This window comes from Ascaphus truei, chromosome 11 (genome assembly GCF_040206685.1).
Source record: "Ascaphus truei isolate aAscTru1 chromosome 11, aAscTru1.hap1, whole genome shotgun sequence".
NCBI lineage: Eukaryota > Metazoa > Chordata > Amphibia > Anura > Ascaphidae > Ascaphus > Ascaphus truei.
Window position 1 is genome coordinate 47879890 of NC_134493.1, and position 11785 is coordinate 47891674.

An 11785-nucleotide genomic window follows, 5' to 3' on the forward strand; every position below is an offset into this window, starting at 1 on the left:
GTGATAGAAGAAGACAGCTCCATAAGAAATAATAACATATATATTTTCTTGAAGTTATATATATATATATATATATATATATACTGTATATATATATATATATTTATATATATATATATATACACACACACACATATACACACACATACATATCGATATAAGTTGTAGAGAGAAAGAAAAATAGTAATTATAAGTGACGTTAGAAAATGGGAGTTCACAAAGGTGCAGGAGGAAGGGTATTATTTAGGATACTGTAGTATTTTTAATAAGTAAAATACTGTATATCTTTTGCTGCTTTTAAAATGTATCAAATAAGTAAATTCATGGTTTTCTGTAATGCCGATTTATGCAAATCAATGTTAACATTAAAAACGTTTTAATAAGACGGCACATAAAGAAACTCTTTATACTACCTGCAGTTTTTTAATTATCATTCCAAACGCCGTCATAAATGGAAGGTTTAAAATAAACACTGCCACGCCGGCTACCACGGCCACGCCCAGGGTCTGCGGAGGGAGAGACAGGCGGCTGCTGTTGAGAAGGTAAGTGCTGTACAAACACAGAATGTGACGGCAGATAAGAGCCACGTCTCCCCCTGAATCTGCTCCCCCCCCCCAAGTCTGCCCCCATGTCTCCCCATTTTCCTATCTGCTGTAAAACCTCAGACCCGATTTAAAACTTGGCTTTCTTTCGTATTTAGGGTAACCTGGTGTCTATCCCAAACATGTTTGAATCCCCTTACTGTATTAGCTCCTACGACCTCTGTTGGGAGGGTGTTTTCAGAGTCTACCACGCTTTCCTTAAGAAGTATGTCCTTACAATCACCCCCTCCACCCCCAGCGAGTCATTCTCCCCCCCCCCCCCCGCCAAGTCATTCTCCCCCCCCCCCCCGCCGAGTCATCCCCCCACCGAGTCATCCCCCCTCCTTGTTTTAGTGCTTCTCTCTCTCTGGAATAGGCTTCCCTCTGGTACTTTGTGCAAACCCTTTATGTATTTGGTGCATGATGTCACTGTATCCAGGCAGAAAGGAGGTGGGGATTACCTTTTGCTGAGTCACCCCAGCACCATGTGGTAGACAAGGGACATTACTCTGTGTGAGCCCACACGTTTAACCCTTAAAAAAGGCCCTAATAATCCCAAAGGGGGGGTTACGTAAATATATAGCAATGGGGCACTCCCTCACGCTTTCATGCAACTCCGATGGGTGCTCAATACTTGAATAGGTAATCCAGCAGTAAACATTTGGTAAAGGATGGTACTAACAAGAATTCAGAATCACTGGGCTGTTTATTTTAAGATCAACATTTCAGACCAATAGCACAGACCAAAATGGAGTGACCAGAACACATTTACTGTAAATTCCTACCCCCAGATGCCATGGAAAATCTAAGCATCAAATCAACAATATACCTGGATGCTTTGTATCCACCCCGGGGAGTGGTACAGTTCTTTTACTTGGATTCATTAACCCTCCATGGTGCAATATTCTACTCCACTAAATTAGCTTTTCTAATGGTGTCTGTAACCGTGCCATTTCTACCACTTGTCTGTAACTCGGGTTAGGTATAACTGCTGTATGCTGGCAAGTGTTCTAGCGGAGAGAGGGACCACGCCACTTCATTAATCATAATGAATATAGCCCGATGTGTGGTCAACCTTTAGTGTCCTATGTACCACAAATTGTCTACACGAGTACCTGTTTTATCGACTGTGCTACATGCCCTTATATGGATGTTTGCGTTGGGTTGCAGTATGGATCTATAGAGAATACACAGTATGTGGTATTTACTGTGGCTCTTTTCTGTATATTAACCGTCCATGTCCTACTCGTTTTGCCGTTTTTGCCCTTATGCCCTGAATAGACATGGTTACTAATATTTCCCTTTTAAATAAGTTCGTTTCTACCTTCTTTACTTTCCATTTTTTAAATAATAGGCATGTGTTGGGTCGCTTCTATGGATTATAGGATGCTTGTAGCACTGGCACTGAGTTTGAAGCAGCGGAACCTAGTTTAATTCCCGGTGTTGGTCTTGTGACCTTGTGCAAGTAACTTTATCTCCCTGTGCCTCAGGCACCAAAAACATAGATTGTAATCTCTACGGGGCAGGGACCGTGTCTGCAAAATGTCTCTGTAAAGCGCTACGTAAAACTAGCAGCGCTATACAAGAACAAACAATTATTATTATTGGCAACGAATAGCTGGTTTGGGGACGAGATTTCCCACGGCATGGGGATTTAAATGTGTTTTGCTCACTCCATTTGTAACTTGATAAAGGTCTGTGCTGTTGAACTGGAACATTGATCTTGAAATAAACAGCCCAGTGATTCAGAATCCATGCGAGTACCATCTTTTACCTAATGCTGGTTTGCCTCGGCAAGTATTGAGCACCCATTGACGTTGCATGGAAGTCCCATTGTGACTCTTGTAAATCCATTTTAATGATGATTCCAATGGATTATTTATTTCATGATTTCTGATGTTACAAATGTTTGCTTGGTTATTGCAGTACAGATAGAAATGCAGCTCAGCCTGCCTAACCACTCAAATTCCAGACAATGACACCAGGTTCGTAACTTTGGCAACATTCCTTGACGTGCCACCCACATAAGGGCTATAAAATGTCCCTATTAATTTCTACACCTATCTAAAAATGCAAGGTCATTTTGTCTCAGAAACAATCTACATATACCCGGTGTAGCTTACAAATGAGTACTGTAAATGATTTCCAGAATAGTAGCTGCTGAACAATTATTTCCTTAGCTTGGATATATTTGGTATCAAGCAAACGTTTAATCTGTTACATCAGCACATAGCTGGGAATTCCAGAAATTACTGGGTCAGTCAACTTTACCAAGTAATTAATGTACCTGCCCTCTTAAAAGAATAAATGCTCCCCCGTTTATACTGTACAAAGGTGAAGCGTGTAGTTATTGGAGATCCAATGTATCTTGTAAACCTGCTAATCCATTGGTGGACAACAGGTGGCCTGGCGGCTTCACCTGTGGCCCTCAGGGTCTTCACCTGTGGCCCCCAACCACAGCCCAGAAGCCCGCTCTCCCTCTCTTCTACCCGCTTCCTCAGTGGCCTAATGACCACTTGGTAAATACTGACCCACTCCTCTCCTGTGCTAATCACTAGTGTAAGAAAAGGCATGGGGCAGTAAATACTAGCATGCAGGCATTAAGCAGCCAAACAGAGAGGGGAGAAGCTCATACCCACAGCTGCAATGTCCCTTCTGCCTGTTCATCCTATATATATATATGTGGGTAATGAGTGGTCTTTTTGTGGTCACACATGTGGCCCTTGAAGTATGTTGCCTAACATAATTGCTATTCCACAAGACACGTTTCAGAATCGGGACAACATACAACCTACAATATTTACTGGAATTGGCCGCAAAGAATCTTCCAGCACCAGAATGTGCCTTAGAGAATGGCAACACTTAGTACAGTAAATATGAGCCTAGATCGTTTAACAGCTGTATAAGTCGCACAATCTTCTAGGCCAGTATTTCTCTGTATTACTTGTGGCAAAGCACAATCTTTTTATATAAAAATGTTCTGTTCCATGTTATTGAGCATGAATAGAAAGAAAGTACTGAGCAACACCAAGCTGGATATCCAATACCGGAAATAGCACGGGAAACCCGGGATTATGAAAAAGTATAAAGGTCTTAATTACAACATATTCAAAATAGTAATGGTCCAAGCAAAAACTCCCAATGCGTTTCAAATCTAAGTGGCGCTTTCTCCTAGAAGCGAAACGCTTGGGAGTTTTTGCTTGGACTATTACTAGTCTTTCTATGTTGTAATAAAGAATGTTAAACTTTTTCATAATCATGCAAAGAAACATGCATGGAGAAATGGCTGGTTCTGTCAGCGGTTAATTTCATTTTAAATGCGACAAGTATTGCATAACGCTATCTTCCTGCAAGCACTCTACTCCTCTGTGTAATACGTTGGCATCTTATAAGTAAAAAGTAATATAATAGTTACCTGCCAGAGGAAATACATTGCCACAGTGATGGTCAGTGGTGCAGACCAGACATAATTCAAACATGTGCTCAAATCCATGAGCTTCTGCACATCTGAAGAGATCAGATTGACAATCTCGCCAGCAGAAGAATTCTTCCTTCCAGCATTGGAAATGACTAAAGCCTAGAAGGAGAAACATCACAGTCCAGGACATATTCAATGTTGTACCAATGGATCGGTATGACGAGAAGGTGATCATGTATCGATATCAACGCCATTTATGCTACCTACTTTTATATATGTTATGTTACCTACCTTACTTTAAGTAAGTGGTCATATTGGGGAAATTAATTAAGACTATGACCCGTAGTACATAAAGATATTTTAGGTTACATTACAAAAAGGAATACATCTGCAGAGCTACACTAGTAGTGTATCCAGCACCCAGCAGAGGGGATTTCTTAGCTTGCTTATATCTCCCAGCCATGGTTATTATTGAAGTTAACAAGGTGGCTGTTTTTACTTAGGAAGACATGCTTACTTGGTCAAATATCTCAAAGGAGTACATCATTAGTTGGTACATAGTGTAGCAATGCATCCATCTATCCATACCATCAATGGACCTCTCCCGTTTCTTAGCACTCAACTTCATCCTTGAAATGAAGTTCTTGCCCTGCAGTGCCAATGCCATCACAAGTCTTATTAAGATTTTGACTATGCCCACGTCTCTCAGGGCATTTCAAATCTGAATAGAGGGCAACGATATATTTTATATTTTCCACATTCTATAGCGTTATATAAACTGAGCAAATTATAGGAAATAATAGCTATTATTATACAAACCAACAAGTGAATTGATTTCCTTATCAAAATATCCAGGGTTGGACCTGCACTCACAAGTAAACATATGTAAATCACCCGCAGGGCCGGCGTGATGGCAGTTCCTGTGCACCGCGCCCCAGGGTTCAGTGGCCCCACGCTCTCCCCCATGACAATTAAACCAAGTGAGGGGGCGAGTGCAGGGCTTCTGTAACTCTCTCACCTTCTCCAGCGGCATCTCCTCCTACATGGTCCCGTCATCATGGCTCTGCGACGTCCAATGACGCTGCAATTCCATGTCAACGTGACGACATGTGACATCGTGACGACCTGTGTCGCCGCAACATCACATGACGTCCCATTGGCATGGCAACACATCGCCATTTGACATTGTGGTGCCATCATGACAGGACTATGCATGGAGGAGATGCAACCAGATGATGCCGCTGGAGAAGGTAAGAGCCGAGGGCTCCACACATGTCCCTGCTAGGACCCACAAACATCCAATAAATCAGCTTGACAAAGAGGCCAAGGGCCTTGAAATGTTGCTTGAGGTTTTCTGTGTAATAGCAATGTGTGTATGCCTCTGTATGTGAAGACTTCACCAAATTAATTTTTCTTCTGTACTATTGTACATATTAAACCGAGACAATTCGTAAGCAGCGCATCTGAGTTCCCCTTACTTTATCACTTTTTTCTGTTTTTGAATATACAGTATGCTGTATTTTTATTTGTACTGATTTACATATGTTTAATTGTGACCAAATCCAGGTCCAACCCTGGATTTTGTGTGTATACTATTGTACCAGTGCGAGGTTGGTACTGAACCTTTGCACGGATAACTTACGAAATACCTGTAGATAATTGCAAGTTCTAATATCTTTTTCTACTTGGTTTCCTGATAATGCAAACTCACCTTTTTATAGACACTGCCCACTATGGCCGATTTTACTCTCATTCCAATGACATAGCAAATGTAGTCATGCTGGTGAAGGAAAAGGGACTGGCCACATGGACAAATAAGCAGAAGAACAGCAACCAGAAAGCCATGCCAGGCTGGGGACAAAGGATCCTTCAATCGATCCAACAGCAACCTGGTCAAAAGACAAAGGAGTGACAACCACTATTCACAAAGCTTCCAGTGCTCCATCCAAGTGGTTGCTGTGATGGTCACTGGGGTGGATCTACAGTAGGTGCTAGACATAAATATACAATCAGGAGAAAGTTTTAACAGAATTCTAGATACGAGAAGGTTATGGTGGGTAAAAAAACCGGTAACAAAAACCCTGCAATCTGTACGGTGCAAAAAAGAGTCAACACGTGAAAATGTTTTCCACGGCCCCCACTCGCCACATGTCATAGATTGAAGATGAAAACGGTGTCATAAAGAAACAAATATATTACATTATTGTTACCTGCATTTTAGTTGGATTTGTTACTTTTTTGGCTCAGCGTATAGCTTATATTAAGTGATAGGAACTAACCACTTGACCCACCTGGTAAGCCTATTTTCCAGTCGGTTAAAACTCAGGCTTAATTAGATTCCTGGCTTTCTTTCAGAATTAAATCATTCAAGGCCACTTATAGTCCTTACAATTGGTCTTGTAACCTTGTGTATGAGGCATCTCTTGCAGAGCCACACAGAGAGGAAGACAGAATGAGTCCTCTTGCCGTAGATGTAAAAAAAAAGCTTTACTCACATTGCATATTGTACAATAAACTGTATTTTTTTACTTTTGCATAAAGTGTCCAAAAATGCCTGACCTACCGTATGTACTGTTTAATTGCACCTATGTAGACCATTACCCAACAAAAACGCAAATGTTTAAATATTTGTGACAACTGGGTGTATGGTGATCTCATACAATTATACAACATCTGTTATTCTCGACCTTAAATTCAAACGTAGACATCCCAAAACTTGACTATCTGAGTCACAATCAGGATTACAACGCTTGAAACAATGTTGTTTTCCTAGAGCGTTACCATATCCCTTCCTACAATAAAATCGCTGCATTTCTAACTGAAGCATGACACATGTATAATTGCATCTTGGTCTTAATACAGAAAATCTGCCACGGTTACACCGATTTGCACAGCAATGATGGCAGCTACAAATCATTATGACAAATGTACTCTGCCAAGGGGACATGAAATAGCGGAAACGTTTCTCATAAATCAAAGAACGATGTGTAAACAATGAACATAAAGAAAATAATCTGCTTCATGAAGCTCACCACTCTACATATACATTATCTTTTAATGGCAATATTTGATTATTTTTTTTGTAAATACCTCATGAGCTGGGGACTTATGAAAAGGAAGGCAGTGAAAAGAGCCATCATTAGAGTACTCAGCAGGTAGTAGGACCCAAAGGCTTTGAATAAGATCTTCAGGAGAGAGTGTTGATTCATCTGCATATTTGGACTTCTGATGAGAACCTCAGCAAAATCTTCTTCACGTTGGGACCTCCTAACTTCCTTATTCAATAGTGAGGTAGAGAACTTTGACTGCACCTCCAACCTGTCATGTTATGAATTGAGAGGTCCATTAAAAATACTGTAGGTTGGACTTTACACGTTGTGGTGATAATGCATCCCTTTAATAATTACATTAACTTGAAGAGTAAGAACAGAGACAACCAGGTAGATTTAAAGTCCAAGTAAAATAGGTATAGCAATCAATCCTACAGACCCCATCTATTTCATATGAATCCAAACCAGGACGACAATGTAGAACTGCAGAGATTCTACGCACGAATGCATCCTAGTTTGTTAGAAATTGCATTGAGAAGGAAGGATTTGCCTACATTCAAGATGGCAACCTGGCAATTTCCTGCTAGCAAACCAGTTTGGGCCTTAATCAGTATCAGTAAGGTCCCTAATGGTTGGGTCATCAGCAGCTATTTTTTTTACGATAGCCAAGGAACAATGTATATACTGTGTGTATATATATATAAGTTTTGTATTTAGTGTGACATATAAACCATAGGACCGAAACTTTCTTGACAACCTTGTGGAGTGCTGCCTCTGTTATCCGCTCAAAATGGTATTGTATTGCTTATTTGTTTCATATAGGATTTGCACCCACCTTTATCTACCTGACGGAGTGCCTTGTTCTTATCTATTCACTATATATATATATATATATATATATATATATATATATATATATATATATATATACAGCCTGTTCAGAGTCAAAAGGATTAAAAAGCACTTACAGTTTTGCCCTGCGCCATTCATTCTGCATCTCTCTTGAAAACGTTGCTAAAATGTCTTCAGCTGTATCAGATTTCCTCAGTGACCAGACATCTTCGTCTCTCAGGGGCTGTTTGTATCCTCTAAACATTATTCTTCAAGAGAAAAACAATCATCATTTTTAATAAATACTGTAAATGTCAAATTTAAGCAGCAGTCCACACCACTTTTTTTTAAATGGGCGAGAAGCCGGGGTCTCCGAGGCTAAACCACGTTCATTCCAGCTTCGGGGATCCCCGGGGTCACCAGATACATACCGAGAAAGGCACTTCCGGTACGTCTGCATATTTAAATCTCCTGCGTCACACGGGTCAATAGGAAGTCACGACGGATTACTAAATCCGCCATTTTGTTTCCCCTGGAAGGGACGCTAGGTAGGGTAGGGGTGGGCACCTCCAGTTTTCAAAGGCCACCAACAAGCCAGGTATTAGGGATATCCCTGCTTCAGCACAGTTGGCTCAATCTGTGGCTCGGTCTTCAACTGAGCCATGGATAGAGCCCCCTGTGCTGAAGCAGGGATATCCAGAAAACCGGACCTGTTGGTGGCCCTTTAGGACTGAAGTTGCCCACCCCTGCGCTAGGGAGTCCCAGAGCTGACACCCTACTTTCCGCTAATGTAAAAGGGGAGGGGTCAAAATAAAAACCGAGTAAAGGAAACTGCTCCTTTAAAGAAAAAAAAAACAAGTAGAACTTTCTTCTTTAAGGTGAAAGGCCATTGGAAATATAATTAAAATGTATTAAAAGTTAATATCCTTTTTAAATGCAGACTCAAGATGTTAAAATATGACAGTGCAGGAAGTATACAAAATAACATCTAAAATAAAACCACAGTATATGTGACACTGAGAAAGGAAATCTTATTATTTTATTGAACAAATAATTTGGTTTAACTCTAAGTGAATATGCATTAACACCTTCAGGCTACTGTATACAGTGTTTAGGCTGATCTAGATGACTGGACATGGCATGATGTGCTACTCATAGCATGATGTGCTACTCATAGCATGATGTGCCACTCATAGCATGACGTGCCGCTCATAGCATGACGTGCCGCTCATAGCATGACGTGCCGCTCATAGCATGACGTGCCGCTCATAGCATGACGTGCTGCGCATAGCATGACGTGCTACTCATACTGTAGCATGACGTGCTGCGCATAGCATGACGTGCTGCGCATAGCATGACGTGCTACTCATAGCATGACGTGCTACTCATAGCATATGTGTCCCCAGGATTCAGAATCTTAGGGGCAGATTAAGCCAACCATTATCATTACAGTTATTATTCTAAGTAGACTCCGTGCAGTTTCCTTCTCTTCGATGGAACTTTCAGTGCAATAGTGCCCCGATTTGGCACTATCAAAGAGTAATGAATAACTCCTCCATTGACCCCATTAGAATGGCAAGATCTGACCTTTACACTGATGAAAAAAGCAGGCAAATATCACTTACTCTGTAAACCAGCTGAATGTAACGTCAGAAAGAAACGATGCATTTGCTACAGGGCACAAATTCTGGGAATGAAAGAAGTAAAATACATCAAGATTACACACACACATACATACACATATATATACACATATATAGTTCTCACGAGGCCCTCTTGTATGTCCCGTATACAGGTTCTATATGTGTCTGGTCTGCAGCTAGTTATGTCCTGTCACTATTTGTTGGTTTAGTAACGCGTCCTGTTCATTAGTAAGCGCCTGTTAGAGGATTTCGAATGCTAGGTCTATTGGAGAAGCATGCAGCATGGGTCTTACAGCGTTGCCCCACTGGAACCTGAACACATGTTAAATCAATCAATATGGAAGTTTCTTAATGTATCAACGTCTTCACGTGAGATGTTTCCACTCCATCCTTTGCTATGAGTAACATTAGATAAGAACTTCCTCCAGCTGGGCCGGGAAAGATGATGATTCCCTAATGCTTTTATTTGCCAAGTGTATTTGTTTTGTGACAGTTCCTGGCGCCCTTCCTATTTTTGTTTTCATTCACACCCAGCACCCATTTATTTAGCCTGAGAAACTGAGCATGTATGATATGGAGGTATCGATGTTACACCCTTTGGAGTCGGGGAAGGGGGGCTTGCACTACAGCATACAACTGGTGACCATTTGAATACATTGGCTCTTTGTCAGTGACCTTTGAAGATGGCTGCAATAAGGCTTTGCAACTTAGTGGATGGAATAAGGCTGTAGATACCATCTTTGAATACATGATCCAGAGGCCAGAAGAGCCGGATGGGATGGAGAAGGATTCAAGCAGCAATGTCCCAATCACTCTACCAGAATTGTCCCAGGGCAGCGACACTGGTAGCCCCCACCATTAAACGGCTATGGGGTGTTAAATTACAGTAATTGCACTTTTTCCATAAGGGACCCGATAAATGTGTGTGACATATATTATCTGCGTAAAGAGGATTCCATAATAAGTAATGTTTTCTTATGAAATGCACATGGCCCTTGTACATAGTGTAATTTCCATGAACAAGAAATCCCTGACCAGAAGAACTTACAACCTAAGTTAAAGTACTGGAGATACAGGGAACTGGCATTTTCTTAAGCTATAGCATTTTAGACTGCTCTGGGCCATTTTAACCTCCCGGACACCTAATATTTCAAACGCTTATATATCCGGAACGGATCATCAGATTAAAAAATTAACACAGTGTTGTAAAGTAAGTAAAAAAAAATGCTGATCAGCACAGACTGCAGATTTAGTGTCGCCATTCCTCTCGATCATTGTTTAAATTAGCTTACAGTACTTAAACCTGGGGCTCCTTTAGGAGAAATAAGTTTAAGTCAAACATATGTTATATGAGAGGAGTGGCCAACTCCAGTCCTCAGGGGCCACCAACAGGTCAGGTTTTAAGGATATCCCTGCTTCAGCACAGGTGGCTCGACCTGTTGGTGGCCCTTGAGGACTGGAGTTGGCCACACCCCTGTTATATGGCTTTATTGAAGCTCCAATACATTTTGCTAAGTAAGGGAACACCCTAAATTCGTACTATCACTGGAACACAGGCTGCTAGAATAATATTCTCCACTTTTATGGTTAAAAACAATTGGGGGTGACGTGTTAAGACAAATTTGGAGCAAAATTGATGCACCTTGCATCACTTTCATTTTGCGTTTCTTTGCGTCAATGTATCAAGGTCTTTGCTCCAACTTTTGCGCCAGCTTGAGATTTGGGGAGTGTCAATAGGAGTAAGGGAGGAGGTACAGGATGCCCAGATTGTAACGAGAGGTGTAGCAAGCTCTGCGTTTCTGTGCGTTACCTGTGTATCTTGTATTTGCATCAAACAATGCGCCAGGTCTGCGTTGGCTTAAACTTTTATAGCTAACAATTTGCGTCACACGTAAGAAACACTTCCCTCCACTTTCTTTATGTTCATACACCTCCCCCAATGTTTGCGACCCCTCTCAGGCAGTAACTCACCGGTTCATTCTTTACGTTGGAGAAAAATGGACGTTTGTCGTTGAACGTGCTGAGTATACACTGCACTAGCACCAGAATCACATACAACGTAAACAGCGTGAAGCGCGCTCCGTCAATCACTGCAACCTGTCCAAGAAATAGAGCCGGGTTATATTCTTAAAGATGAAGCAGTCATCGAGTTACCTATTTTTGGGCAATTTCACGGTAATGGAGATGAGTTTTGAAAATGGGACAAGGGCTATCAAAAGATATCCAATCAGGTGGCTGCGTTAGGAATAGATGTTAATGGTT

At 41.2% G+C, this 11785-nt stretch overlaps 1 protein-coding gene across 8 annotated transcripts in view; it reads right to left on the minus strand.

Moving 5' to 3' along the window:
• Positions 1-11785, minus strand: part of LOC142463398 (multidrug resistance-associated protein 1-like) — a 57341-nt gene that overhangs the window by 28173 nt on the left and 17383 nt on the right. For 7 of the 8 annotated variants that reach the window (XM_075566084.1, XM_075566080.1, XM_075566085.1 and 4 more), the window contains 7 exons: positions 11495-11620; positions 9506-9567; positions 8018-8149; positions 7090-7317; positions 5711-5888; positions 3997-4158; positions 414-506 (listed from right to left, as the gene is read on the minus strand). In XM_075566084.1, coding sequence (XP_075422199.1) covers positions 414-506; positions 3997-4158; positions 5711-5888; positions 7090-7317; positions 8018-8149; positions 9506-9567; positions 11495-11620 — 981 coding nt within the window. Of the gene's footprint in view, positions 1-413; positions 550-3996; positions 4159-5710; positions 5889-7089; positions 7318-8017; positions 8150-9505; positions 9568-11494; positions 11621-11785 lie in introns of those variants that run through there. The other variant, XM_075566087.1, reaches the window with a different exon arrangement.